The sequence below is a fragment of the Euleptes europaea genome, chromosome 18 (assembly GCF_029931775.1).
Source record: "Euleptes europaea isolate rEulEur1 chromosome 18, rEulEur1.hap1, whole genome shotgun sequence".
Classification (NCBI taxonomy): domain Eukaryota; kingdom Metazoa; phylum Chordata; class Lepidosauria; order Squamata; family Sphaerodactylidae; genus Euleptes; species Euleptes europaea.
In genome coordinates, this window is record NC_079329.1 from 4856176 (window position 1) to 4883751 (window position 27576).

The 27576-nt window shown below is 40.7% G+C and overlaps 4 protein-coding genes across 4 annotated transcripts; all 4 read left to right on the forward strand.

Moving 5' to 3' along the window:
* The first annotated feature begins 131 nt into the window (after positions 1 to 131).
* Positions 132 to 4891, forward strand: LOC130489921 (vomeronasal type-2 receptor 26-like). Its single transcript, XM_056863709.1, has 4 exons — positions 132 to 932; positions 2157 to 2384; positions 3327 to 3453; positions 3990 to 4891. The coding sequence occupies exons 1-4, from the start codon at positions 132 to 134 to the stop codon at positions 4889 to 4891; spliced, it is 2058 nt and encodes a 685-aa protein (XP_056719687.1).
* Positions 4892 to 8062: 3171 nt separating this feature from the next.
* On the forward strand, positions 8063 to 13412 carry LOC130490013 (vomeronasal type-2 receptor 26-like). The gene is made up of 4 exons (XM_056863806.1): positions 8063 to 8863; positions 10109 to 10336; positions 11017 to 11143; positions 12511 to 13412. The coding sequence occupies exons 1-4, from the start codon at positions 8063 to 8065 to the stop codon at positions 13410 to 13412; spliced, it is 2058 nt and encodes a 685-aa protein (XP_056719784.1).
* Positions 13413 to 16029: 2617 nt separating this feature from the next.
* On the forward strand, positions 16030 to 21865 carry LOC130489922 (vomeronasal type-2 receptor 26-like). Its single transcript, XM_056863710.1, has 6 exons — positions 16030 to 16241; positions 16912 to 17203; positions 17574 to 18428; positions 18903 to 19130; positions 19829 to 19955; positions 20919 to 21865. The coding sequence occupies exons 1-6, from the start codon at positions 16030 to 16032 to the stop codon at positions 21863 to 21865; spliced, it is 2661 nt and encodes an 886-aa protein (XP_056719688.1).
* A 1071-nt stretch (positions 21866 to 22936) lies between these two features.
* Positions 22937 to 27493, forward strand: LOC130489923 (vomeronasal type-2 receptor 26-like). The gene is made up of 4 exons (XM_056863712.1): positions 22937 to 23227; positions 25037 to 25264; positions 25513 to 25639; positions 26592 to 27493. The coding sequence occupies exons 1-4, from the start codon at positions 22937 to 22939 to the stop codon at positions 27491 to 27493; spliced, it is 1548 nt and encodes a 515-aa protein (XP_056719690.1).
* The last annotated feature ends 83 nt before the right edge of the window (positions 27494 to 27576 follow it).

The window sequence follows — 27576 nt, forward strand, 5'->3', positions numbered from 1 at the left end:
CCTCCATCAGACAGACAAAAGTGCACCGCATCATACCCCTTTCAGATCACCTGCATATTTCCTTTTAGCTCACCTACGGCTCATTTGCCCCAGAGGAGAAGGATTCAAGAGATTCTCCTTCCTTTTACCGCATGGTCCCAAATGAAGCCCAACAGTACATGGGGATCATCAAGTTACTTCAGCATTTCGGATGGAGGTGGATTGGGCTCTTTGTTGTGGATGGCGACAGTGGAGACCGTTTCTTGCAGGTGCTGAAGCCACTGTTTTCCCAGCATGGTATCTGCTTGGCCTTCACAGAAAGACTCCTAAACCAAGCCCATTGGGATAACATGGATGAGATAACTGATTTAATAGAAAAGGTATATCGACCTTTGATAGATAGCAAAGCCAAGACATTTGTGCTCTATGGAGAATCTATGACCATCATGGTACTTAATACTTTTTTGGTTGTGGGCAATCCTGACTACAAGGAAAACATTTCATTGAGAAAGGTGTGGATCATGACAGCCCAAGCTGATTTCACATTGACGGGTACTCAAAGAACCTGGGATTTCCAGTTCTTCCAAGGTGCCATTTCCTTCATGATTCACTCAAGTACCATTTCAGGATTCCATAAATTTCTTCAAGGTAGAAAGCCTGGCACGACACAAGGAGATGGTTTTTTCAAGGATTTCTGGGAACAAGCATTTGACTGTACCTTTCCAAATCCCTGGGGAGCAGAGCAAGGCGATGAAATATGTACTGGTGAGGAGAGTCTGGAAAGCCTCCCCGAACCTGTGTTTGAAATGCACATATCTGGCCACAGCTATAGTATCTACAATGCTGTCTATGCTGTGGCATATGCTTTGCACATCATGTGTTCATCTAAACCCAATAGTAGAGCAGTTGCAGACAGCAAACAGCTTGTACTTAAAGATCTTCAACCTTGGCAGGTATTGTCTCTGAATTAACAGGTGTATTGATATATTTATTTATATTTTGATGGTTGTTGCAGTGACGTGTTTTTGGTTTTGTTTTTTTCTTTTTCTTTTGGTGAGTTTGGTAAGTTTAGCCACATAAGTAGGCAGCTGACAACCATAATAAAAGATTTAAAACCAGCAAAAAGATACAATGAGAAGGACCCATCGGCAATCAATCAGTTCAAGGATCTTTCAGAAGAAGAGTGCATTCAGGCTTCATCTCTTGGGAATGGGAATTTCACAGCTGGAGAGGATGGTAAAGCAGGGTGTTATCCTCACCTTGAATAAGGTGGGGGTCTTTCAGAAAGAGATTCCCCAGGGATCTCATGGTTCAGGCCAGTTGATTGAGAATGAGGTGGGCTTTCATATTCTTTGCACTTCAACGGCTTAGAGGCTTAAAGCTCAAAAGCTGTGCCATTGATTTGCACCCAGAATAACTGTAATAGAGCCAATTTTATTATTGGTTTAAGGACACATGAACACACAGGAAGCTGCCTTATACTGAATCAGACCCTTGGTACATCTACTCAGACTGGCAGCGGCTCTTCAGAGTCTCAGGCAGAGGTCTTTCACATCACCTACTTGTCTAGTACCTTTAACTGGAGATGCTGGGAACCTTCTGCATGCCAAGCAGATGGTTTACCACAGAGCCACAGCCCCTGACCTTTGCTCAGGTATTTTATACTTTCTCATGCATCACTTTCAGCTGATGCATGATCTTAACAAATAAAGATTGATAGAATAATTGATTGATTATAGTAACCAAAACTTCGGAACCTTAGACAGGAAACTCGACACAGACGATGGTGGAACAGTATAATCTAGAACAAAGTGTGACAAGTTCCCCGGATCTGACAAAGGGAGCTTTGACTCTCGAAAGCTTAAACCTCTCTTGAAATCGTGTTAGTCTCTAAGGTGCTACTGGATTCAATGCTAGCTGTTTTCCATATGAATAACTAGAAAATGTAAGTTCTACATATCATTCCTTGACAAAATGTTGTGTCTTCTCATTTTCTACAGTACGCGAAGCCCTCCAAAAGGTAAACCATAAATATTCAATTTTCTAGTGCTGCAAAATAATTGCAGTGCCAAGCTGGGGACAGCTAAAATTTCATAAAAGTTGTATCAACAAAGAAAGACATTTTGTAACCTCAGCATAAAAAACCCAATATGTTGGTGTTGTTCTCTTTCAAACAGATCCATCCATTTCTTCAAGGCATTTCATTTAACAACTCAGCTGGAGAAACAGTGCTTTTTAATGATGATCTGGAAACTGGCACTGGATTTGACATAACCAGTCTGGCCACATTTCCAAATAGGTCCTTCCTCAGGGTGAAAGTTGGAAGAGTGGATCCACATGCACCTAAAGGAAAACAATTCATCATTAATGAGGAGATGATGGTGTGGCAAACAAGTTTTAACCAGGTGTAGATTGCAAGATCTTCTTAGGGGCACTCCATTCCCTGAATGGTTGATTCAGGGACTGGGAATTTTCTTCTTTATCTTGGTCTATTTTTTAAAATATTTTTGCATCATCAGCCTCTATACCAGCTTGGTGTAGTGGGCAAGAGAAGTGGTTAAGAGCAGTGGAGTCTGATCTGGAGAATCGGGTTTGATTCCCCACTCCTCCACATGAACAGCAGAAGCTAATCTGGTGAAGTGGATTTGTTTCCCCACTCCTACACACAAAGTCAGCTGGGTGACCTTGGGCTAGTCACCCAGTCTTCTTCTTCTTCTTCTTCTTCAACAACAACAACAACGGTATAGAATCCTCTATAACAACAATAAGGCCACATTTCACAAACAAATACTACAGAGAGATGCAACATTTATGTTTTGCAAATCTCTTTTTCCACTGCTATTTGAAAGCAATTGGTTAGAAGTAAAAATATATAAAATATTTTCTATGCCTGTATAAGTATTTGGTAGATTTGTAAAGGAGCCATGTACAATTTCATCTCTGGAAAGGGACATGGGGTTCAGTAGTCAGTTTGTTTATTCCAATCCCCAGCACAGAAAAGAACTGTAAAAATAATATGTGCTGTAACAGAGGAATGTGCTGGCCTGGATGGCCCAGGCTAGCCCCATCTCATCAGACCTTGGAAGCTAAAGCGGTTTGGCCTTGATTAGTGTTTAGATGGGAGACCACCAAGGGAGTCTAGGGTTGCTATTCAGCAAACTGCTTCTGTTTGTCTCACCTTGAAAAGCATGTGGGGTCACCATAAGTCGGCTGTGACTTTCCATCACCAACTGGGGAGTAACCAGATTGCACGCATAATTACTCCATTTTTATTGAACTCTGGTTTACATCATTCAGCGAACAAACAATAAAACCCATTCTAATCCCTCTTTCATGTTTTGGGACAGGTGTTGCCCCTTTCTCTGTGTAATGATTACTGCTACCCTGGTTATCACAAGAAAAAGAAAGAAGGAGAGATATTTTGTTGCTATGATTGTGCTCCGTGTCCAAAAGGGAAGATTTCAAACCAAAAAGGTAAGTAGTCTTGTATACCAGTAAGCAGGATTAATTTACTGCACATGAAACTACTACCTAAAACAGTTGTGTGTTCCAGTTTTGCACAATTGCTGCCAGGGGGTGGAGTGGGGGTGGTAAATCAAGAAAGCACACATCAAACTCAATTCATATGTTCTGCTGTAGTTTATCAAGTGAGACCAAATCAAGGGGGTCTCAAGTCTGCTTTATCATTCAATATTGCTCGATTCTCTTTCTTCTGCCGCCCCCCCTTGTCCCACATGGATTTTTCTCCATGGGGTCCCACAGTCCTCAGCATAGTATTGATGTGTTGTCAAAGGACATCGTTCCTCCCTTTATTGGCAGTGCAAACATTAGTTGAATGACACTGCTGGTGATGTACATGCATGTGGGAAATGACCTTTAGTTGGCAATAGAGTAATGGAAATTGAAAACACTAAGGTGTGGTGGGGGAACATGAACACATGAAGCTGCCTTATACTCGGAGTCTCATAAGGATTGCCACCATCATGCCAAGTCACTGTTTTTCTTTACAGATGAGGATGACTGCATCAAATGCCCAGGAGATCAATATCCAAGCAAGAACCATGACCAATGCATTCCCAAGACATTGAGCTTTCTTTCTTATCAAGAGCCTTTGGGAATTGGATTAGCCTCTGTTGCAGTTTCTTTTTTCCTACTCACAGCCTTAGTGCTGGGCTCTTTCATCAAATACAAGGATACCCCCATCGTCAAAGCCAACAACAGGGATATCACCTACACTCTCCTCATCTCCCTCCTGCTCTGCTTCCTCTGTTCCTTTCTTTTTCTGGGGTGGCCAAGCAAGGTGACTTGCTTCCTAAGACAAGCTGCTTTTGGTATCATCTTCTCCGTGGCCATTTCTTGCATTTTGGCCAAAACCATCACGGTGCTTGTAGCTTTCATGGCCACCAAACCTGGGTTCAGCGCGAGGAAATGGGTGGGAAAAAGAGTGGCCAACTCTGTTCTTCTTTCCTGTTCCCTCATTCAAGTAGCCATTTGCATTATGTGGCTGGGAACCTCTCCCCCTTTCCCAGATTTTGACATGCTGTCTTTGACTGAAGGAATCATAGTAGGATGTAATGAAGGCTCTGTCACCATGTTTTATATTGTCTTGGGCTACTTGGGACTTCTGTCTGTCATCAGCCTGATGGTGGCTTTCTTTGCCAGGAAGTTGCCAGACAGTTTTAATGAAGCCAAGTTCATCACCTTCAGCATGCTGATCTTTTGCAGTGTTTGGTTGTGTTTTCTTCCAACCTACCTGAACACTAAAGGGAAACACATGGTAGCCGTGGAGATCTTCTCTATCTTGGCCTCCAGTGCTGGGTTGCTGGGTTGCATCTTTTCCCCTACGTGCTACATTATTGTATTTAGGCCTGATTTGAACAACAGAGAACAGCTAAGAAGAAGAAAGAATTAAAGCATTTAAGATTCCCCTTGAAGGCTTAGAGTACATAAACCTAGTCTAAGACTATTGCAGAGGGTCTAAGAGTATTGTAGAGTCAAGAACATGCTTTGAATGCCCAAGAATCCCCAAAATCTCAAAGCACAGAACTCAGGTCAATCCAGAAATCCAGTATGTTCATGCTCTTTAGCAACTTGTCAGAAGAATATCCACTCTCCTAAGCAGTTGAGAAGTTCAAACTCTTATTTAAGTCTATCTTACAAAATGTATGCATGTATTTATTTATTATTTTGACTTGTATACTGCTCTCTATCCCAGCCAAGGCTGGGCTCAGAGTGGTTGGCATCAATCAAATCAATCAAATATGATGTGATACAGTATGATAAAACCACAGTATATAAATAAATCAACATTAAACATTACATTTAAAACCAGATTCCTATTAGTCATTTGGCACCCATTTATCGAAGAAAGGTCCACAGCGGGTGTGGGGAAGCGATCAGGATCCCCCATTTGAGTTCAAATGAGAACGAGGAGGGAGAAAAATGGGTACATATAACACCAGGAATGGATTTGGGAGAACAGGGGGATGTGTTTAATATGGTATCTGCAAGTACAATGTGGCTGGATTAATGTAAATACAATTATTTACATTGTATCCTCCTTTCCTCCTCCAAGAAAACCAACCTAACAGCTTTCTTTTAGAGCCTAATACTCTTGTTGGTGTTTTCCCAATACGGAAACACAGAAGCTACCTCTTGCTTCTTGTCCAGATGTTGCCATTGTACTGATCTCCCTCTGGACTGGCAAAATTGGAGGCAGTAGAAAACATGGAATAAACAAGTCTGAAAGGGGTTATAAGACTCTGGAGGCAATGAAATTCAAGGGGAGGGGAAGAGAGACAGGACTGTGTTGATTTGATCTGTCAGTCTGACATAGGGAAATGGCTGAAACGTGCAACTGGAGCATTTGCAATCTCAGCTGGTGCTCAAGGGAATGGCTTTATCACCCTGCTGATGTTTTAAAAGGGCACCTTTTAAAAGTGCCTTGGCAGGTTCAGTCTCTCCCCAAGATAATGCTCATCAAGCTGCCACTGGAGATGGCTTAGGAGACTTTCCATCTAGAGTCAGCGTTGCTGCCAGGATGTGGAGGCTGGTGCTGATGGTGCTGTTTTTACCTTCTGTGAACTGCCAGGCAGGTATTGTGAAATGCCACCTGAAGGATCCCTTTCTTCTTCCACATGAATGGTACCAGCCAGGGGACCTCCTCATTGGTGGGATGACTTCTCAGATTGTTTACCATTTCCATGAAATATCCTTTGAGGAATGTCCCTATCAGGACTTGTCAGAGGCTCCAAAGTAAGGATTTTTTCCCCACCTGTCTTTCTCTCAAGTTGGCTAGATAATAAACTGGAGTCATTTACATAAATGACAAGATTTTCAAAGAATGTGTATGCTTAGGGCCCGACTAGCACTCCCCTTCCTTCTCAATTATTTTCTGAAGGTTTTTTTTTTTTGCCATCAAGTCACAGCTGACTTATGGTGACTTTATAAGGTTTTCAAAGCAAGAGGCATTCAGAGGTGGTTTGCCATTGCCTGTCTCTGCCTCATGCCCCTGGTAATCATTGGAGGTCTCTCATCCAAATACTTGACCAGGTCGAAGGTGAGATTGTGTAACTAGCCCATGGTCACCCAGCAAGTTTCCATGGCAGAGTGGGGATTTGAACCTGGGTTTCCCAGATCCTAGTCCGGCACCTTAACCACTGCACCATGCTGACACCTTAACCACTATACCACGCTGTATCTTATTCCGCTTCAAGTGCATTTTGATTTTCTTCTTCCTAAGCACTTTCTGTTTTTGAAAAGTAGAGGGAATATTTAACTGCACCAAAAGAGTATTTAGTTTCATCTGTGGAAGTTATGCAGTGCAACTTTGCAAGGTTGTAAAAAGTGAAGAGAAGGGAAACTTTCCAGAACTCAGATGTGAAAGATTGCAACGTTTGGAGACATGGATAAATAGCCAGCGGGACATAGTGTATATTTTCAGAACAGACCTTTAGAACATCAATATTATGAAATATTTTCATATAAGAAAACCGGAAATTAAAGTAATAGCATGTTTATGAAAATCTTTTTCTTTAGCATGGGTCTGAAGCTGTGGACATCCTGGTTCTAAGGACAGAGAGATGTAGGATCCAAATTCTGAAGAAGGAAAGAGTGATCAAGAATCCATTAGTATACTGCTGTGAACAACTGAGGTTTGCTGATTATAGGGTAGTTGGTACAGAACTTGTAACATATAGACTGTTAACTGGTACGGCTCAGAATTGATAGTATGGGAGGAAATGAACGAAGATCAATAAGCCATTGCTCAATAAGACCAGAGGTGTGTTCCAATGACTTCATGAACTGTGGGATTCTCTTACAAAAAGCATTTAACTTTTTTTTATAGTATGGTGACAAAGTTCTATCAACATCTTCTGGCGCTGGCATTTGCTGTTAATGACATCAATAAGAACCCCAAGATTTTGCCCAATGTTAGTCTTGGGTTCCAAATCTACGACAGCTACTATGATGTCAAAATGACCTATCGTACCACTCTGAATCTTCTCTATAAATTGCATACATTTGTTCCCAATTATGAATGTGACACCCAGAAACACTTAAAAGCCATCATCGGAGGACTTAGCTCTCAGATCTCTTTCTACATGGCAGACCTCTTAGGTCTCTACAAGATTCCACAGGTAGGATCTGCACATAAAGGATTTCTACACTCAAAAGATATTATTTATTTTCTGGGAGTTATTCTGGGGTTCAGAAGGAAGGAGAGGAATGAATGATAGACAAGTGAAGTCTTGTGTGTTGCTTTAGCAAAAGAAAGTCAAAAGAAGAGGTACTTTACAAGTAGAAAATAGTGCATGTTACTTTTAATGGTTTTCTTTAATGTGGGTGGTATGCCAGAAATTGCATCAAATTCCTATATCTTGTGCAAATTAAGCACAAGTGGATCGTGGACTCTAAGTCTCACCAAAATTGAACTTTCCTTCAGCAAATATTCATTTTAGAAACCTACAAAGGCACTCCTTCCAAAGTATCTCTCTCATACATGAAGGTTTCCTTTCAGCTCACATATTGCTCATTTGCCCCAGAGAAAAGGGATACAACACAGCGCCCTTCTTTTTACCGCATGGTCCCAAATGAAGCCCAGCAGTACGTGGGGATAGTGAAGCTCCTTCAGCATTTTGGATGGACTTGGGTTGGGCTCTTTACTGTGGATGATGATAGTGGAGAACATTTTCTGCAGGTCTTGAAGACATTGTTTTCCGAGCATGGAATCTGTTTGGCCTTCACAGAAAGGCTCCTAAACCAAGTCCATTGGAATAACATGGATGAAGTTGATGATTTAACACAAAATGTGTATCTACCCTTCCAAAATAGCAAGGCCAATATATTTGTGCTCTACGGAGAAGCCGTGGCTATTATGGCACTCAATGCTTTCATGTTTTTGAATAACCCTGGATATAGCCAAAATAATTTATTTAAAAAGATATGGATTATGACAGCTCAGGTAGATTTTGCATTATCGGGCCTTCAAAGAAACTGGGATATCCGAGTTTTCCACGGAGCCCTTTTCTTCGCAATCCACTCAGAAGAGCTTGTTGGTTTCCAGAAATATCTTCAGGGTGTAAAACCATATTGGAATCCGGGAGATGGATTTCTTAAGGATTTTTGGGAGCAAGCATTTGATTGTTTTTTTCCAAATCCTGAGATGATAGACGCTGATGGAATGTGCACTGGGGAGGAGAGGCTGGAGAGCCTTCCTGGGCCTTTGTTTGAAATGCACATGACTGGCCACAGCTTCAGCATCTCTAATGCTGTCTATGCGGTGGCACATGCTTTGCATGCAATGCACTTATCACTATCCAACCACAGAACAATGGTACATGACAAAAGAGTAGCAAAACTTCAAGATCTCCAGCGTTGGCAGGTAATGTCTTCACCATGGACTGTTGTCCTTTGGTACATTTTTGTACCATCTTTCACCCCAGCAGTTCACAACAATAATGAAAACAAAGTGAAATCCAACGAAAATATACAATAAAGAAACACATGATGCCTCTAGCAATTTGTCATCTTGAGAGTCTTTTAGAACAAGAGTGCCTTCAGCTGTGTCCAGACCAGAAGGCCACTTCTTGAGGAAGGAAATTACACATCAGGGATGGAAGGAGTAGCTAATAAGTCTAACATTTCCCCCATAAATTTCTCCACCACTGTAGGCTCCTCCAGGAAGGTAGACCCTTTAGATTTCAAAATTGAGTCAGATTGATATGCAAGAATGTGGCCATTTTGGGTCCGAACTCTTTAGGGTCTTGAAGGACAAAACCTATACCTGTATATTTTGCCAGAAGTTAACGGGAAGCCAATATAGTTGTAAAAGTGCTTTTATATTTTAATGTTGTTTCGAGGAATTCTTTTAATTTCTCCTTAATTCATCCTGACCAAATTTCTCTCTCAAATCCAACAATCAACTTCTTTTCCTCTTTGTAAAAAAATCTGAGTCTGTTTTGAATCAACTCTGTTTTGATCAGTAGAAAAAATTAAAGAGAGGGAGGGGCAGGAAAGGAAGTTCTCCAAAATTGTGAGATTTCATTCTGCAGATACTCAGATTCAGGCAATTTCTAAAAACCTTTCCACCTTATGGCTAGAGCACAATGTGGTGTGCAAAAAACAAAAACAAAAAAACCCTCTGCACAGTCTGAAGTTACAAAAGGGTGCATAGAGGTATAACAGAAAAATACCAAGAGAAATTAAAGAGAAATTCTTTTGAAAGAGAATTTGGGAAACAAAATTTCACCCCCATAATCATGCTAATATTTTCACTAGCTGACGTTTCTCAGCCCCCAAAGGGCAGCCCCAGGTAGGACATGTTGCAATACTGTAATCTAGTTCAAATGTAAGCAACTTTTCTCAGTACGAATAACTACAGCAAATCGTTCATTGACCTAAACTGTGTGCATTCTTCTGTTGCCTGCATTGGAGACCTGAAAATGTGAACTATAAAAATTCAATTTCCTGTTGTTGAAAAATGCCTGCATTCTCAAACTGGAACTAAATGGAATTCTGTAAAAAGGTATAAAGGCAAAAATCTCAGCACAAGAACTCTTGTATGGGCAGAAAGGCAGGATATAAATTCTGTGAATGAATGAATAGTATATGTGTTTTTTCTAACCAGATCCATCCATTTCTTCAAGGCATATCTTTCAATAACTCAGCTGGTGGAACAGTATTTTTAAATGATAATATGGAAGTGGGAGCTGGATTTGACATAATGAACCTGGTCACATTCCCAAATATGTCTCTCCTCAGGGTAAAAGTTGGATGGGTGAATCCAAATGCACAAAATGGGAAAGAATTCATCATCAACGAGGATATGATTGTGTGGCAAACAAGTTTTAACCAGGTGCGGCTTGCCTCGTTTTCTTAGGGGTCACTCTGCTCTCCAGATGGCTGATTCAGGGGCTAGGAATTATCCTCTGCTGTTTATATTGCTCTGTTTGTGTTGTTTCATCAGGATTTCATTTAAATACTAAAGAAAGGATTTCATTTAAATACTAAAGAGAGGATTTCCACTGCGAGCAACACCAGTGAGGGGCAGGCAGATGGCAACTAGGGTTGCCAGGTCCCTCTTTGCCACCGGTGGGAGGTTTTGGGGGCGAAGCCTGAGGAGGACAGGGTTTGGAGAGGGGAGGGGCTTCAATGCCATACAGTCCAATTGGCAAAGCGGCCATTTACTCCAGCTGAATTGATCTCTATCAGTTGGAGATCAGTTGTAATAGCAGGAGACCTCCAACTAGTACCCTCATGCTGCTATTGTTACTAGTACCTAGAGTTTGCAACCCTAGTGGCCACCCTACTAAGAAGTCACAGGTTTTTAAATTCTGTTTATGCACATTTTCCTCAGAAAGGAAAGAGATTATAAAACATACATGCTGTAGCTGGGAAATAGCTTTTTTGTATGTATAACTTTGACTATCACCCAGTTTTTGTTTTCTTGAGCTTTGTTTTGTGTTGTACAGCTAACAAACAGCAAAACTTCATGTGATTTCCCCCATCCTAACTTCTTTTCATGTCTGGAACCAGGTGGTGCCCCTTTCTCTGTGTAATGATTACTGCTACCCTGGTTATGATAAAAGAAAGAAAGAAGGGGAGACATTTTGCTGCTATGATTGTATTCCATGTCCAGAAGGCGAGATTTCAAACCAGAAGGGTAAGTAGTATAGCACACCAGTGATTGCAGAATGTGACCTAGACTTTGCTAAGAAGGGTATCTATGGAGCAATGAAGGAGAAAGAAAGCACTCATGCACACAACCATCCTATAAAAACTTTGGTAAATAAAATACAGGTCTTAATATGGTTCCTAAAAATAAACTGCTCTCTAGAATATGTTCCAGATGAAAAGGAAGAGTGGGCAGAGTCGCAGATTCTGGGTATAGGCTTTCATGCAGTAGGCTTCATGTCTCATGGCCATATTCACTTCAGCCTAGATGTTGGGGTCATGGGAAGCAGAGCCTCTGAAGAAAACCTTAGTTGCTGGCTCATCTGGAAGGTATCAGACATTTTGATGCCCTGGTTCCAAACATTTAGGCTTTTAAAGACAATAGCTCCCTTTTTATCTTGTACCTAGAAAAAAACATCAGTTGTTCAGGCATCCGCAATATTTTTGAGCTTATGGGCATCTTTGCCATTCTGACATAGCATGGTGGGTGCAGTCGCAAAATGGCGGCCATGACATAGTTGCTGCAGGAGGCAGACAGCCACAAAATGGCTGCTGCAGTTTACTTCAGTTACACTGTAAAAATCCTTGTGCTTCAGTGGCAGCTGCTGCCAAAGCAATATTTGTTTTAAATCAGCAGAGCCAATCAAAAGCGTTGTTGAGCAAAAGCACCACCTGAACCAGCCCATTTACTAAAAACAGTTGGTGGGCATCAGTAAAGGTGTTGGCGGGTACTATTATAAGCAGCCAGACTCCTTCTCTCACTAAGGGGTGCCACAAAGGCATGGGGGCCAAAGACTGGCATAAAAGCAAGACACTGCTCCCCTCAAAATGGATGCCTTTCAGAGGGTTTTAGGATCCATCTTGTGTGTCAAGCTTGGTCAGGAAGGCAGTTGGCCGCTTAACTTTTCCCCTGGCCCTAAAGTATGCCTGGCTGGACTATGAGGCTAGCTAATCCCCACTGTGTCATCCTAAGGGGATTTAATCAGCACTCCAAGCAGACTATTATTTACCCTATCTTCACCCATCCCAGCAATCAATCCGTATTCAAGAGAATACTCCAGGCATTCTCTTGAGTCCTGACAACTCATCAGGTCTTTTTATTGGAACCCTGGAAAAGCAATCAATTCTTTGTCTCTGGCTTTCCTGCTAAAATCGAACTTCAAAAGAATTAACACCGTTAAAGCATCATTAGCAAAAGTAATAGCAGCATGAAATATTAAAATATCATTTTGGATGCTCATGGTTAGCATACGTAATGCTTCCCATGTTGCTCTGGCAGTAAAGGGGGTCCGGAAATCAGCTAAAAGTGTCATATGAATTACCTTAGTCACACCGAGCCATTCTTTTTCTTTCCAGACATGGATGACTGCATCAAATGCCCAAGAGATCAATATCCAAGCAAGGACCATGACCAATGTATTCCCAAGACTTGGAGCTTTCTGTCTCATGAAGAACCTTTAGGGAGTGGATTAGCCTCTATTGCACTTTCTTTTTCCCTTTTCACAGCCTTGGTGCTGGGAATTTTCATTAAACACAAGGACACCCCCATCATCAAAGCCAACAACAGGGATATCACCTACATTCTCCTCATCTCCCTCCTACTCTGCTTTCTTTGTGCATTTCTGTTTCTTGGACTACCTAATAAGGTGACCTGTATCATACGACAAGCTGCTTCTGGTACCATCTTCTCAGTGGCTGTTTCTTGTGTTTTGGCCAAAACCATCACTGTGGTTGTAGCTTTCATGGCCACCAAACCAGGGTCCAGCATGAGGAAGTGGGTGGGGAAAAGACTGGCCAACTCCATTATCCTTTCCTGTTCAGTTATCCAAGAAGCCATTTGTATAGTGTGGCTAGTAACCTCTCCCCCTTTCCCAGATTTTGACATGCTCTCTTTGAGTGAGGAGATCATAGCAGGATGTAATGAAGGGTCCACCTTTATGTTTTACATTGTCCTGGGCTACATGGGACTTCTGTCTGTCATCAGCTTGACTGTGGCCTTCCTAGCCAGGAAGTTGCCAGATAGTTTCAATGAAGCCAAATTAATCACCTTCAGCATGCTGATCTTTTGCAGTGTTTGGTTGTCATTCATTCCATCCTACCTGAGCACCAAAGGGAAATACATGGTAGCTGTGGAGATCTTCTCTATCTTGGCCTCAAGTGCAGGGTTACTGGCTTGCATCTTTTTTCCTAAATGCTACATTATTCTGCTAAGGCCTGAGCTGAACAAAAAGGTTCAAGTAATAAGGAGAAAGAATTAAAACATTTAAGTTTCTATTATATGCATTTTTTTTGAAGCTGTCCAGAAATTTCAGTTGGTCCAAAATGTGGCACCCAGGCTTCTGTTGGGGCAGAATTCAGGGGCTATAGAAACCCCTGTGCCAAAAGATCTATACATGTTTCCTGGCACTATTCAAGGTGCTTGTTCCTAACTTAAAGGTCTTAAATGTCTTGGAATCAATGCTAGGGGCATACATTTGGCTAAAGCTGAACAGAACACCCCCCCCCCCCGAAAAATACCTTGCATGATATTATTGGTCATTTGTTGCTTCACGAGAGCCTGAATGACACGTGAGGGTTTTTTTAATGGCAGCAATAAAAAAAAGGTAAAGGTAGTCCCCTGTGCAAGCACCAGGTCATTCCTGAGCCATGGAGTGACATTACATCCCGACGTTTACTAGGCAGACTATGTTTACAGGGTGGTTTGCCGTTGCATTCCCCAGTCATCTACACTTTACCCCCCGCAAGCTGGGTAGCCATTTTACCGACCTCGGAAGGATGGAAGGCTGAGTCAACCTTGAGCCGGCTACCTGAAACCGACTTCCATCAGGATCAAACTCAGGTCATGAGCAAAGCTTGGACTGCAGTACTGCAGCTTGCCACTCTGCGTCAATAAAAGGGAGCCAAAAAACCAGATCCCGAATAATGCAGAATAATGCAGAGGTCCCATTCAGGGACTCTATGGTTAAAATTTGGTCAGGTCTAAGGGTGTGTGCCGAAAAAGGTTTTGTTACATTGTCAGTTCTTAACTGTCAGCGTTCCAACTCCCACTCTGCACATTTCAAGAAAGATGGTTTTGTAAAGGGAAACAGCTATTTTTATGTATGTATTAGTGTATTATTATTGTATATATTATTTATTAAATAGTGTATTTATTATTGGGTATTTTATATCTTTTTTTCTATTTGCTTATGGCCAATCGGTCCATGAGCATTAATAAATTGAATGGAATGGAATATACAATTTTGCATTAAATTAACCCATAATGGAAGATACATTTCTAGTTCTATATTAAGATAAAGTTGTTATTTCCACATTGAACCACTGTGGATAAAGTCGGGTGAATAATTGTAACAATTTAAAAAGAAAATATGTCTTGGGTATTTGGTATGAAACAAACTTTCATAAATCCATTCAACTGCTTTGTTTTAGTTTTTTTAAATGTGTGGCCAAGAATTCTCGGATATGTTCAATGGGTTGGACGGATCCATCCATCTTTTTCACTCAGTCTCACCTAAGTCTTCTCCTTACTACATCCCTTAGAGTTGGTTTTTATACCCCACTTTTCTCTACCTTTAAGGAGTCTCAAAGTGACTTATACTCACAACCCCTTCCTCTCATCCCATCAGGCACCTTGTGAGGTAGGTGGGGCTGAGAGAGTTCTGAGAGAACTGTGACTGGCCCAAGGATATCCAGCAGGCTTCATGTGGAGGAGTGGGGAATCAAACCCAGTTCTCTGGATTAGAGTCCGCTGCTCTTAATAGTGTTCATCATGTATCAAGTAAACAGATGTGTTTGTACTGATTTTGCTTATTATAATAGCCAACCAGGTACTTAGAAATAGTCACATGATTGTGAAAAGCGACTTCAAAGATTAATCAGATAAATAAGTTTTCTCTATAACTATGCATGAGTCTGAAGACCAAATCCGATTTCCTTGGACTGAAGCTCAGCTGTTAGATAGAGATAAAAGGACCCCTGCTTGGTAAGATATAGAGACCCTTTTGGCTCACTTGATATTCCTTAAGAGCAATGAATAAGAGGCTGAATTCAGATTTGTTGTATTAGACAACTAGTTTTGATATGCATTAAAATAATGTTAGAAGATTTGATTGTGCTTGCCTGTTTAATTACATTCTGTATAAATTCAATAAATTTAGTTCTCCATTTTATACTGTCTTGTTTAATAAAAAGAATAATTCCCTTTTTCAATAAAGGATATATCCATACAGGTATCAATTCATTTGCTGGTTACCTGATTAAAGAAACAAATGACCTGCAGTCCTGGAAATATATTGTATTATTGAAAAGTTGGAATAGGTGAAAGCCTTCTCTAATTTGATAAAATGGGGAGAAGTTGTGATACTGTGGATACCAGCCATGAGCAAAGCCTTGACTTATTCTCAGTTCATATTTCTCTAAATGTTATGAGTCAGAAACACTGTCCATTATACCTCAGTGAGCAGACTAGACTCGGAGCCAGATCTGAAAAACAAGTCATCAACCAATCGTGCCATTTAATTACAGCCAATTTTGCTTGTCCATGTAATTACTGAAATTTATTTTTCATGACCGAGCTACAGCATCTCTTAGGATGAGCTGGGAAAAAAAAGTCTTCAGGTGGTCATATAAAGAAAATCCCTTCTGACCTAAAGCGAGGAAAGGGTGTGTCAACTGGGCTGTGTCACATTTTTCTTCCCATTCAAGTAGGTGAACATCAAGTCTCTGTATCAGTAGTCTCTGATGACCATCTGAAGCAAGCATTTCTAGCCAGGTTGACTCTAAAGTCAGGGCTGATCATTTTGCCTTCTGCAAAGGTATTGGCAATCAGCCATCATACGCAGCAGATTGCATGTAGGCAGAAGCCTTGCAGCCAGGATGTTGGTGCTACTGGCATTGCAGCTTCTCTTTACTCCTGTGGTGGGTGGAGATTTCATTCGCTGCCCTGAGAGTGATCCTCTCCACGTCCCACACGAGTGGTATCAGTCTGGGGATCTCCTAATTGGTGGGATTACATCTCAGGTGTTTTATATTTTTTTCAAATATTCTTTCAAGAGATATCCTGCCAGTGAATTCTTTGAAACTGTACGGTAAGGAAACTTATGTGACAATCATTGGAAATCTTTCACCAATGCTTCTTTAGAATTGAGGGAGGCTTATTAAATTGCTAAGGGGGCGATTTCTGTATTTTTTTAAATTCAATTTTACGGTCTTTAGACCAAACGTAAAATGTTTGCAGGTACATTGCCGAGGCTATCTCTGAAGAAATAGTGCCCACAAATTGGACATCAACGAAACATTTGGCAAAGTTATTACAGGCTGAGTATCCCTTATTCAAAAATCCTATATGTGAAATGCTCCAAAATCCAAAACTCCTGTTGAGATAGTGACACCTTTGCTTTCTGATGGTTCACTGTACACAAACTTTGTTTCATGCAGAAAAGTATTGTTAAAATTGTGTAAAATATTGTATAAAATTACCTTCAGGCTATGTATATAGGGTGGCTATAATACATAAATGAATTTCATGGTTAGTCTTGTGTCCCATCCCCAAGATATCTCATTATGTATATGCAAATATTCCAAAATCTGAAATAATCTGACGTCTGAAACACTTCTGGTCCCTAGGATTTTGGCTAAGGGATATTCAACCTGTATTACAAATCACAACCAGACATTTGATATGAGCCCTTGATAGGATAAGATTACTTTATGCTATCTTAAATAAGTTTGTGAAAACATAGGAAACTCTATTTGCAGAATGGTGACAAAACTCTACCAGCATGTTCTGGCCTTGGTGTTTGCTGTAAAAGAGATCAACGGAAATTCCAATATCTTGCCTAACGTCACCCTTGGATTCCATATCTATGACAGCTACTATTATGAGAAGATGACCTATCGTACCACTCTGGACCTGCTCTTCAAATCTCACAGATTCATTCCTAACTACAAGTGTTCAGCCTCAAAAAACCTAATAGCTGTGATTGGAGGACTTGGCTCTGATACCACCATCTATATTTCACATCTTTTAAGTCTCTACAAGATTCCACAGGTAGGACCTATGCATAGTTGACTCAGTTTTCACATGCTGTATGTATTATTCACTCTTCACTCCCTTTGTAATAACAATTTCCTGGTTCAGAAACAGGGTGATTAGATGTTCAACAGTATCAATAGAATTAATACGAAAGGTAGATGCTCTTCAGATAGCCAGTGGAACCAGAAATGGAGAGCAAAGTCAAGCATTCGGCCATGACCATTTTGCAGAAATATCATGGTATTTCCACATTTGAACATGTGGAATGATTGACTCACAGTTTTGCAGATTAAAAACTAGATGTGAGATTGACAAGTAGATAGTGTACAGATTCAGAAAGCCCATCTGATCCATCGGTTACAAAAATCTGTACATTTCTTTTTAGTTCCCATATGGGTCATTTGCTCAAGAGCAGAGGGAAACTGTCCAGCTCCTCTTTTCTTACCATGTAGCCACTGAGGAAACCCATCAGTACATGGGGATTATCTGGTTACTCAAGCATTTTGGATGGACATGGGTTGGACTCTTTGTGGTGGATGATGACAGTGGAGAACATTTCATAAAGACCCTGGAACTGTTGTTTTCCCAGCATGGAATCTGTCCAGCCTTCATACAACAAATACCACAAAAGAAGCGCCTCAATGGCTGGACTGAAATAAATAACTTGTTCTCAAAGGTTTACCTACTTTTCAAAGGGAGGAAAGTCAGTATACATGTTGTCAGTGGGGATACTCAGACCATGTTATTTTTGATTACTATAATATGTTCATTGAATGATGAATATAAGGAACTCGCATCGATTGGAAAGGTGTGGATCACAACAAGCCAGATTGATTTTGCCATATCAAATCTAGAGAGGTATTTAAACCTGGCTGTTTTCCATGGCTCGATTTCCTTAACAATTCACTCACAGAAGCTTCTAGGGTTTGACGAGTTTCTTCAGGTCATAAAACCTTACAGGACCTTAGAAGATGGATTTGTCAAAGGCTTCTGGGAACAAGCATTTGAATGTGTACTTCCAGACTCTAAAATACAAGGAAGGAAATGTACTGGAAAGGAGAGACTGGACAGTCTTCCTGAGTCTGTGTTTGAAATGCGCATGCTTGGCCACAGCTATGGCATTTACAATGCAGTCTATGCTGTAGCACATGCTTTGCAAGCCATGTACTCATCACGATCCACTTACCAATCAGTTTTCAGAGGCAAAAATACTGAATTCCATGATCCCCAGCCTTGGCAGGTAATGTATACACAATGTATGTATGGGCAAGAGGGGGATATCTTGTCAACTGGGAATAAGGTCGATAGATGATAGATTGATGATAGATGATAGATGATAGATAGATAGATAGATAGATAGATAGATAGATAGATAGATAGACAGACAGACAGACAGACAGACAGACAGACAGACAGAGGTGCTGTCTTTGTTGCCATGATACGATGTACAATGTGACGCAACATCAAAATATCTCTTCCACGAATATCTGGTTGCTTACATTATCCATTGACAACTTTTTGTGGGTTCAGATTTTCTTTTATGCATGGAATTTGAAAAAAAAAATCATAGTTCAACAATAAATTAATCTAGTTCATGTTCAGATTGGGTCTAGTTGTTGCTGCTTAGAAGTGTATTAGGAAAGGTGTTCATAATGTTCACGGAGAATCAGAGATGTTAATTTATTTTATTTTATTTTTTTCCCCTTTTAATCAGCTGCACCAGTTTCTTCAAGGAATTTCATTTAACAACTCAGCTGGAGAAACCGTGTCTTTTGATGAGAATGGGAAAATAGGAAGCGGGTTTGACATCATGAACATGCTCATGTTTCCAAACAACTCCATTGTTAGAGTGAACGTTGGAAGGGTGGATCCCAAAGCTCCAAAAGGGAAAGAAATCACCCTTCATGAAGATTTACTTGAGTGGCACAAGGGGTTTAACCATGTATGGATTCCAAAGTATTTCAGAGGGAAACTGCATTCTATGGGTTGGTTATTGGGTTGGTGGTGGCAGTAACATCCTTTGCATTATAATTGAACATGATCATGCTTAATCAATCCTTGTAATGAACTCATTGTCACTAAATACTACCGAGAAGTCCAAGACGAAGATGTCAACTTCCTCCATTGTTGTCAACAGATTGATGAATGAGATATCAAAACACAGATGGATAATTCTGAAAATTCATAGGCAGGGAAAATTAGATCTTTTCTTCTATATGCCAGGAGCTAATATAGTGCTGATTATAGAATTGCAAAAATGTAAAGAAAAATATGAGTTTCAGGCTAGATTTTAAGAGTATAATCCAAAGCTGAGATAAACCCTCTTGAATACTTTGACTTCAATTGATCTAGAGAGGTTTGACCCTTTTTAGGATTACACTGCAAATCTATGAAATTTTGTAAATTGAACAAAACATCCAAGCATGCCTGGGTAAAAAAGGCAAACCTCCCCCCAAAAAATCCTAACCTCTTTTAAAAGAGCTTGTCATTTTAATCATTTACTGGGGTGCAGAGCATATAAATATTAGGAGGATGGGGTGTTTTTTTCCTAACATTGTTTTTGTCTTTAATGTTTGTTAGTTGCTGTTAACATTTATAAGACTGCAAAGAGCAACAAGACTCTGTCTTCTTCTTGGATAGATATTGCCTGTTTCTAGATGTAGTGATTCCTGCCACCCTGGTTATCAGAAAAGAAATAAAGAAGGGGAGCAATTCTGCTGCTATGACTGTGCTCCTTGTTCAGAAGGGAAGATTTCAGTCCAGCATGGTAGGTGACTGTGACTTTCTCAAGAAGAAGAAGAGTTGGTTTGTATATGCCGACTTCCTCTACCACTTAAGGAAGAATCAAACCGGCTTACAACCACCCTTCCCCTCCCCACAAACAGATACCCTGTGAGGTAGGTGGGGATGGTAGAGTGTGACTAGTCGAAGGTCACCCAGTTGGCTTCATGTGTAGGACTGGGAAAACAAATCCAGTTCACCAGATTAGCCTCCACCACTCATGTGGAGGAGTGGGGAATCAAACCCGGTTCTCCAGAGCAGAGTCCACCATTCCAAATCACCACTGTTAACCACTACACCAAACTCGGTACATCATGCTGGCTCACCAAGATTACTGCCAATACACACACACACACACACACGGATGAGAAAGAGAAGAGGTGGCGTTTAGGCAACTGTCACAATTTGGGCAAGGTTGGTAGAACTTGATGCACGTGAAGAAAAACCCAGTTCAGTCAATGTCATCTCCCATTAAAATGATCTCAAGCATCCTTGCTGGGAAACATAAGGTGGCTTTTACAAATGATCAAATAACATTAAAATGCTTTCTTAGATAGCACATACAGTAACCAATTACTGGGTTTCAGCATGAATAGTATCTCACAAGCCTTGACCTGGATAGCCCAGGATAGCCCAAAGTCATCAGAACTCGGAAGCTAAGCAGGGTCAGCCCTGGCTAGTATTTGAATGGAAGACCTCCAGGGTCTTCCAGGGTCATGACACGGAGGTAGGCAATGGCAAACCAACTCTGAATGTCTCTTGCCTTGAAAACCCAACAGAATTGCCATAAGTCAGCTATGATTTGAGAGCAGTTTCCACCACCAATATCTCACAAATCGTAGGGAATCAGAAGAATGAGCCCTTAGTTTCATATGAACTGAAACTGAGATGACCTCTCATAGTTTCATATGAATTGACATTGAAATGGTCATTCTTCCATTTTCCCCAGACACAGGTGACTGTTCTAAATGTCCAGAAGAACATTATCCAAGCAAAGACCAAGATCGATGTGTTCCCAAAATGATCAACTTTCTCTCCTATGAAGAACCAATGGGGACCTGTTTGGCTTCAGTTACTGTTTCTTTGTCCCTGATCACAGTTTGGATATTAAGAACTTTTATTAAGCATAAAGATACACCCATAGTCAAAGCCAACAACAAAGATGTCACCTATGCTCTCCTAATCTCTCTCCTGCTTTGCTTCCTCTGTTCTTTCCTCTTCCTTGGAAGACCAAGCAAGTTGACCTGCTTCTTCCAACAATCTGCTTTTGGCATCATCTTCACTGTGGCTGTTTCTTGTGTCTTGGCCAAAACCATCACTGTGGTTGTAGCTTTCATGGCCACCAAACCAGGCTCCAGCATAAGAAAGTGGGTGGGGAAAAGACTGACCACCTCTATTGTCCTTTCCTGCTCCCTTATCCAAATGTGTATTTGTGCACTGTGGCTAGGAACCACGCCCCCATTCCCAGATTTGGACAGCCAGTCAATGACTAAAGAGATCATAGCAAAATGTAATGAAGGGTCTGTGGTTATGTTTTATATCACCCTGGGCTACATGGGACTTTTGTCCTCCATAAGCTTCACTGTGGCTTTCTTTGCCCGGAAGTTGCCAGACAGTTTTAATGAAGCCAAGTTCATCACCTTCAGCATGCTGATGTTTTGCAGTGTTTGGTTGTCTTTTGTTCCAACTTATCTGAGTACCAAAGGGAAATACATGGTAGCAGTAGAGATTTTCTCCATCTTGGCCTCTAGTGCTGGGTTACTCTGCTGTATCTTTTTCCCCAAATGCTACATTATTGTTCTGAGGCCTGAGTTGAACAAAAGAGAACAAATAATGACAAAAAAGGTTTTAAAGAATCAAGCTGCCCCATTTCTTTCTCCTGTGGAACAAGACTAGTCTATGACTTTGCTTGGCTTGCCATTTGCAACAATCCACCTTCCTACTTCCCTGTTTCAGTATGTATCCTCTGTTAGTCTCTTTCCTTGAAAACTCCATAAGGGGTAATGATAAGTTGGATGTGACTTGACAACACTTTACACACACACACAGTGAGCAGACTAGACTTGGAGCCAGATCTGGAAAACAAGTCATCAACCAATGGTACCTTTTAATCACCTCAGCCAATTTTGTTCATCCATGTAATTACGCTTTTTTTTTTCATGGCCCAGCTACAGTGACTCTTAGGATGAGCTAGGGGAAAAGTCAATACACAAGTTTCCGGTGGTCATATAAAGAAAATCCCTTCTGCCCATCCAAGCTGGGGAGAAGATGTGTCAAGTGTTCTCTGTCACATTTTCCTTCCCATTCAAGGGGGCAGACATCAAATCTCTGTACTGGTCATCTCTGAGGACCCTCTCAGGCAAGCCTTTCTAGCCAGCTTGACTCTAAAGTTAGGGCTGATCGTTTCACCTTCTGCAAGGGAACTGGCAATCAGCCATCATACATGGCAGCTTGTCGACGGACTCAGAAGAGTCTGCATGCGATCAGAAGCTTTGCAGTTAGGATGTTGGTGCTACTGGCAGCTTCTCTTTACACCTTCAGTGTGCAAAGATTTCATTCACTGCCCTGACAGTGATCCTCCCCGGGTCCCACATGAGTGGTATCAGTCTGGGGATCTCCTAATTGGTGGGATTATGTCTCAGGTGTTTTATATTCCTTTCAAATATTCTTTCAAGAAATATCCTGCCAGTGAATTCTTCAAAGCTGCATGGTAAGGAAATGTATGTGACAATCATTGGAAATCTTTCACCAATGCTTCTTTAGAATTGATGGAGAATTAATAAACCACTTGGGGGGCTTATCTCTGGAAAAAAAAACAGTGCCCACTAATTGGACATCAACCAATCATTCAGTGATGTTATTATTACAAATCACAACTAGACATTTGATATGAACCCTTGATGCGATAAGATTACTTTATGCTTTGTCAAATATGTTTGTGAAAGCATAGGAAACTCTATTTGCAGTATGGTGACAAAACTCTACCAGCATGTTCTGGCCTTGGTGTTTGCTGTAAATGAGATAAATGAAAATCCAAAGATCTTGCCCAACATCACCCTTGGATTCCATATCTATGACAGCTACTATTACGAGAAGATGACCTATCGTACCACTCTGGACCTGCTCTTCAAATCTCACAGATTCATTCCTAACTACAAGAGTTCAGCCTCAAAAAGCCTAATAGCTGTGATTGGAGGACTTGGCTCTGATACCACCATCTATATTTCACATCTTTTAAGTCTCTACAAGATTCCACAGGTAGGACCTATGAAAGGTTGACTCAGTTTTCACATGCTGTATGTATTATTCACTCTTCACTCCCTTTGTAATAACAATTTCCTGGTTCAGAAACAGGGTGATTAGATGTTCAACAGTATCAATAGAATTAATACTAAAGGTAGATGCTCTTCAGATAGCCAGTGGAACCAGAAATGGAGGGCAAAGTCAAGCATTCGGCCATGACCATTTTGCAGAAATATCATGGTATTTCCACATTTGAACATGTGGAATGATTGACTCACAGTTTTGCAGATTAAAAATTAGATGTGAAATTGACAAGTAGATAGTGTACAGAGTCAGAAAGCCCATCTGATCCATCGGTTACAGAAATCTGTACATTTCTTTTTAGTTCCCATATGGGTCATTTGCTCAAGAGCAGAGGGAAACTGTCCAGCTCCTCTTTTCTTACCATGTAGCCACTGAGGAAACCCATCAGTACATGGGGATTATCTGGTTACTCGAGCATTTTGGATGGACATGGGTTGGACTCTTTGTGGTGGATGATGACAGTGGAGAACATTTCATAAGGGCCCTAGAACTGTTGTTTTCCCAGCATGGAATCTGTCCAGCCTTCATACAACAAATACCACAAAAGAAGCGCTTCAATAGCTGGACTGAAATAAATAACTTGTTCTCAAAGGTTTACCTACTTTTCAAAGGGAGGAAAGTCAGTATACATGTTGTCAATGGAGATACTCAGACCATGTTATTTTTGATTACTATAATATGTTCATTGAATGATGAATATAAGGAACTCACATCGATTGGAAAGGTGTGGATCACAACAAGCCAGATTGATTTTGCCATATCAAGCCTAGAGAGGTATTTAAACCTGGCTGTTTTCCATGGCTCGATTTCCTTAACAATTCACTCACAGAAGCTTCTAGGGTTTGACGAGTTTCTTCAGGTCATAAAACCTTACAGGACCTTAGAAGATGGATTTGTCAAAGGCTTCTGGGAACAAGCATTTGAATGTGTACTTCCAGACTCTAAAATACAAGGAAGGAAATGTACTGGAAAGGAGAGACTGGACAGCCTTCCTGGGTCTGTGTTTGAAATGCGCATGCTTGGCCACAGCTATGGCATCTACAATGCAGTCTATGCTGTAGCACATGCTTTGCAAGCCATGTACTCCTCCCGATCAGATTACCAATCAGTTTTGGAAGATAAAAACACTGAATTACATGATCCCCAGCCTTGGCAGGTAATATCTATAAAATGTGTGTCTGGGTAAAAAGGGGATATCTTATCAACCACGAACAAGATATTTTTTTACTGGTGTGTTAATGTATTTTAATGCATTTTATCATTATTTTAACTCTGTGATTGCCAGTGCTTCTATTGTGTGCTATATTGTTGTAGATTCACATAGGAACACAGGGATAGATAGATAGATAGATAGATAGATAGATAGATAGATAGATAGATAGATGGATGGATGGATGGATGGATGGATGGATGGATGGATGGCAGAGGGAGAGAGATGTTGTCTTTGTTGCCATGACATGTCTTGTACAATGTAACACAACATCAAAATATCTCTTCGTCGAAATCCCGGGTATTTACATTATTAATTGACAACTTTTTGTGGGTTCAGATTTTATTTTATGCATGGAATTTGAAAAAAAAAACATAGTTCAACAGTAAAATAATTTACTCTTAGTTCATGTTCAGATTGGGTCTAGCTGTAGCTGCTTAGAAGTGTATTAGGAAAGGTGTTCATAATGTTCACGGAGAATCAGAGATGTTAATTTCTTTGCTTTTCTTTGCTTTTTTTCTTTCAATCAGCTGCACCAGTTTCTTCAAGGAATTTCATTTAACAACTCAGCTGGAGAAACAGTGTCTTTTGATGAGAACAGGGAAATGGGAATCGGCTTTCACATCATGAACATGGTCATGTTTCCAAACAACTCCATTGTTAGAGTGAACGTTGGAAGGGTTGATCCCAAAGCTCCAAAAGGGAAAGAAGTCATTCTTCATGAAGATTTACTTGAGTGGCACAGGGGGTTTAACCAAGTATGGATGATTCTTCTTCTTCTTCCTCTTCCTCTTCTTCTTCTTCTTCTTCTTCTTTTTCTATTGCTGGGATTCACAGCATGCAAATATTAGCAGGATTCCTTTTATTCTTCCATTGATACTTTGTTTCCTTTTCTCTGAAGGGGTCTATCCCCCCTAAAATTGTTTTTGTCTTTAGTGTTTGTTCGTTGTTGTTAACATTCATTAAACTGCAAAGTACCATAAGCCTCTGTCTTTTTCTTGCCTAGGTACTGCCTGTTTCTAGATGTAGCGACTTCTGCCAGCCCGGTTATCAGAAAAGAAAGAAAGAAGGGGAGCAATTCTGCTGCTATGACTGTGCTCCTTGTTCAGAAGGGAAGATTTCAGTCCAGAATGGTAGGTGACTCTGACTTTCTGAAAAGTAATGCCAACACACACACATGCACTGTAAAGAGAAGAGGTGGCATTTAGGCAAACATCTCAATTTTGGGAAGGGTGGTAGAACATACACTCTCCTCCCCACGGATTCTTAATATGCAAAGCAATTCCTTTCTTCTTTTCTTTAGCTTAGTTCCTATTTTTTTTTCAACAGGTGATGAGCTTTTTTAATGTGAGTTTCTTGAATACAGATTATGTCTGTTTTTAATTTTCTGAGATAATTAAATACTTTTTTGGGGGGATGGTATATTGAGTCCATTTACATTTAATGAAATTATTTTTAACTTACCCATATTTTTTTCTCTTCAGTATGCTGCAGCTTGTCTCAATTTTGTGCTTTCTTCTTGATCCTTATCTTTAGTAGAACATACACACTTGATATGCATGAAGAACACTCCTGTTCAGTCACTGTCATCTCCCGTTAAAATAACCACAAGCTACATAGCTGGGAAACATAATGCAGCTTTTACAAATGATCAAATAATGTTAAAAAGCTTTCTTGGATGATACTCCCTAGCACATAACCAGTTGTTGGATTTCAGCACAAATAATATCTTGTAAACTTTGACCTGTATAGCCCAGGCCAGCCCAGTGTCATCAGATCTTGGATGCTAAGCAGGGTCAGCCCTGACTAGTATTTGGATGGAAGCCCTCCAAGGAATACCAGGGTCATGACACAGAGGCAAGCAATGGCAAATCAACTCTGAATGTCTCATGCTTTGAAAAGCCCACCTGGGATCGCCATAAGCCAGCTATGATTTGACGGCAGTTTCCACCACGGATAGCTCACAAATTGTAGGGAATCAGAAGAATGAACCCTTAAGCTTCATATCAACAGAAACTGAGATGATCTCACTTTGCTTCATATGATTTGACACTAAAATGGTCATTCTTCCTTTTTTTTTTTCAGACACGGATGACTGTTCTAAATGTCCAGTAGAACAATATCCAAGCAAGGACCAAGATCGATGTATTCCCAAGGTGATCAACTTTCTCTCCTATGAAGAACCAATCGGGTCTTCGTTGGCTTCAGTTGCTTTTTTTCTGTTGCTAATCACAGTTCTGATATTAAGAACTTTTACTAAGCACAAAGATACTCCCATTGTCAAAGCCAACAACCAGGATGTCACCTACGCTCTCCTCGTCTCTCTCCTGCTTTGCTTCCTCTGTTCTTTCCTCTTCTTTGGAAGACCAAGCAAGTTGACCTGCTTCCTCCGACAATCTGCTTTCGGCATAATCTTCTCAGCAGCTGTTTCTTGTGTCTTGGCTAAAACCATAAATGTAGTTGTAGCTTTCATGGCTGTCAGACCAGGGTCCAGCATGAGGAAGTGGGTGGGGAAAAGGATGACCACCTCTATTGTCCTTTCCTGTTCCACTATCCAAATGTGTATTTGTGCAGTGTGGCTAGGAACCATGCCCCCATTCCCAGATTTGGACACCCAGTCGATGACTGAAGAAATCATATTAAAATGTAATGAAGGGTCTGTTGTTATGTTTTATATCGTCCTGGGCTACTTGGGACTTTTGTCCTCCATATGTTTCACTGTTGCTTTCTTTGCCCGAAACTTGCCAGACAGTTTTAACGAAGCCAAGTTCATCACCTTCAGCATGCTGATGTTTTGCAGTGTTTGGTTGTGTTTTGTTCCAACCTATCTGAGCACCAAAGGGAAATACATGGTAGCAGTAGAGATTTTCTCAATTTTAGCCTCTGGTGCTGGGTTACTCTGCTGTATCTTTTTCCCCAAGTGCTACATTATTGTTCTCAGGCCTGAGTTGAACAAAAGAGAACAAGTAATAACAAGAAAGCATTAAAGAATCAAGTTATCCCAGGCCTTTCTCCTGTGGAACAAAGTCCATGTGCTTAATCTTCGACTTTGCCTCATCTACCAGTTGTT

Coding starts and splice junctions, on each gene's coding strand:
- LOC130489921 (XM_056863709.1), top strand. CDS start 132: ATGGTCCCAAATGAAGCCCAACAGTACATGGGGATCATCAAGTTACTT. Junction 933..2,156: donor AAGATCTTCAACCTTGGCAG/GTATTGTCTCTG, acceptor TCTTTCAAACAG/ATCCATCCATTTCTTCAAGG. Junction 3,454..3,989: donor GAAGATTTCAAACCAAAAAG/GTAAGTAGTCTT, acceptor TTTTCTTTACAG/ATGAGGATGACTGCATCAAA.
- LOC130490013 (XM_056863806.1), top strand. CDS start 8,063: ATGGTCCCAAATGAAGCCCAGCAGTACGTGGGGATAGTGAAGCTCCTT. Junction 10,337..11,016: donor GGCAAACAAGTTTTAACCAG/GTGCGGCTTGCC, acceptor GTCTGGAACCAG/GTGGTGCCCCTTTCTCTGTG. Junction 11,144..12,510: donor CGAGATTTCAAACCAGAAGG/GTAAGTAGTATA, acceptor TTTTCTTTCCAG/ACATGGATGACTGCATCAAA.
- LOC130489922 (XM_056863710.1), top strand. CDS start 16,030: ATGTTGGTGCTACTGGCATTGCAGCTTCTCTTTACTCCTGTGGTGGGT. Junction 16,242..16,911: donor GAATTCTTTGAAACTGTACG/GTAAGGAAACTT, acceptor CTCTATTTGCAG/AATGGTGACAAAACTCTACC. Junction 19,131..19,828: donor GGCACAAGGGGTTTAACCAT/GTATGGATTCCA, acceptor CTTCTTGGATAG/ATATTGCCTGTTTCTAGATG.
- LOC130489923 (XM_056863712.1), top strand. CDS start 22,937: ATGGTGACAAAACTCTACCAGCATGTTCTGGCCTTGGTGTTTGCTGTA. Junction 25,265..25,512: donor GGCACAGGGGGTTTAACCAA/GTATGGATGATT, acceptor TTTCTTGCCTAG/GTACTGCCTGTTTCTAGATG. Junction 25,640..26,591: donor GAAGATTTCAGTCCAGAATG/GTAGGTGACTCT, acceptor TTTTTTTTTCAG/ACACGGATGACTGTTCTAAA.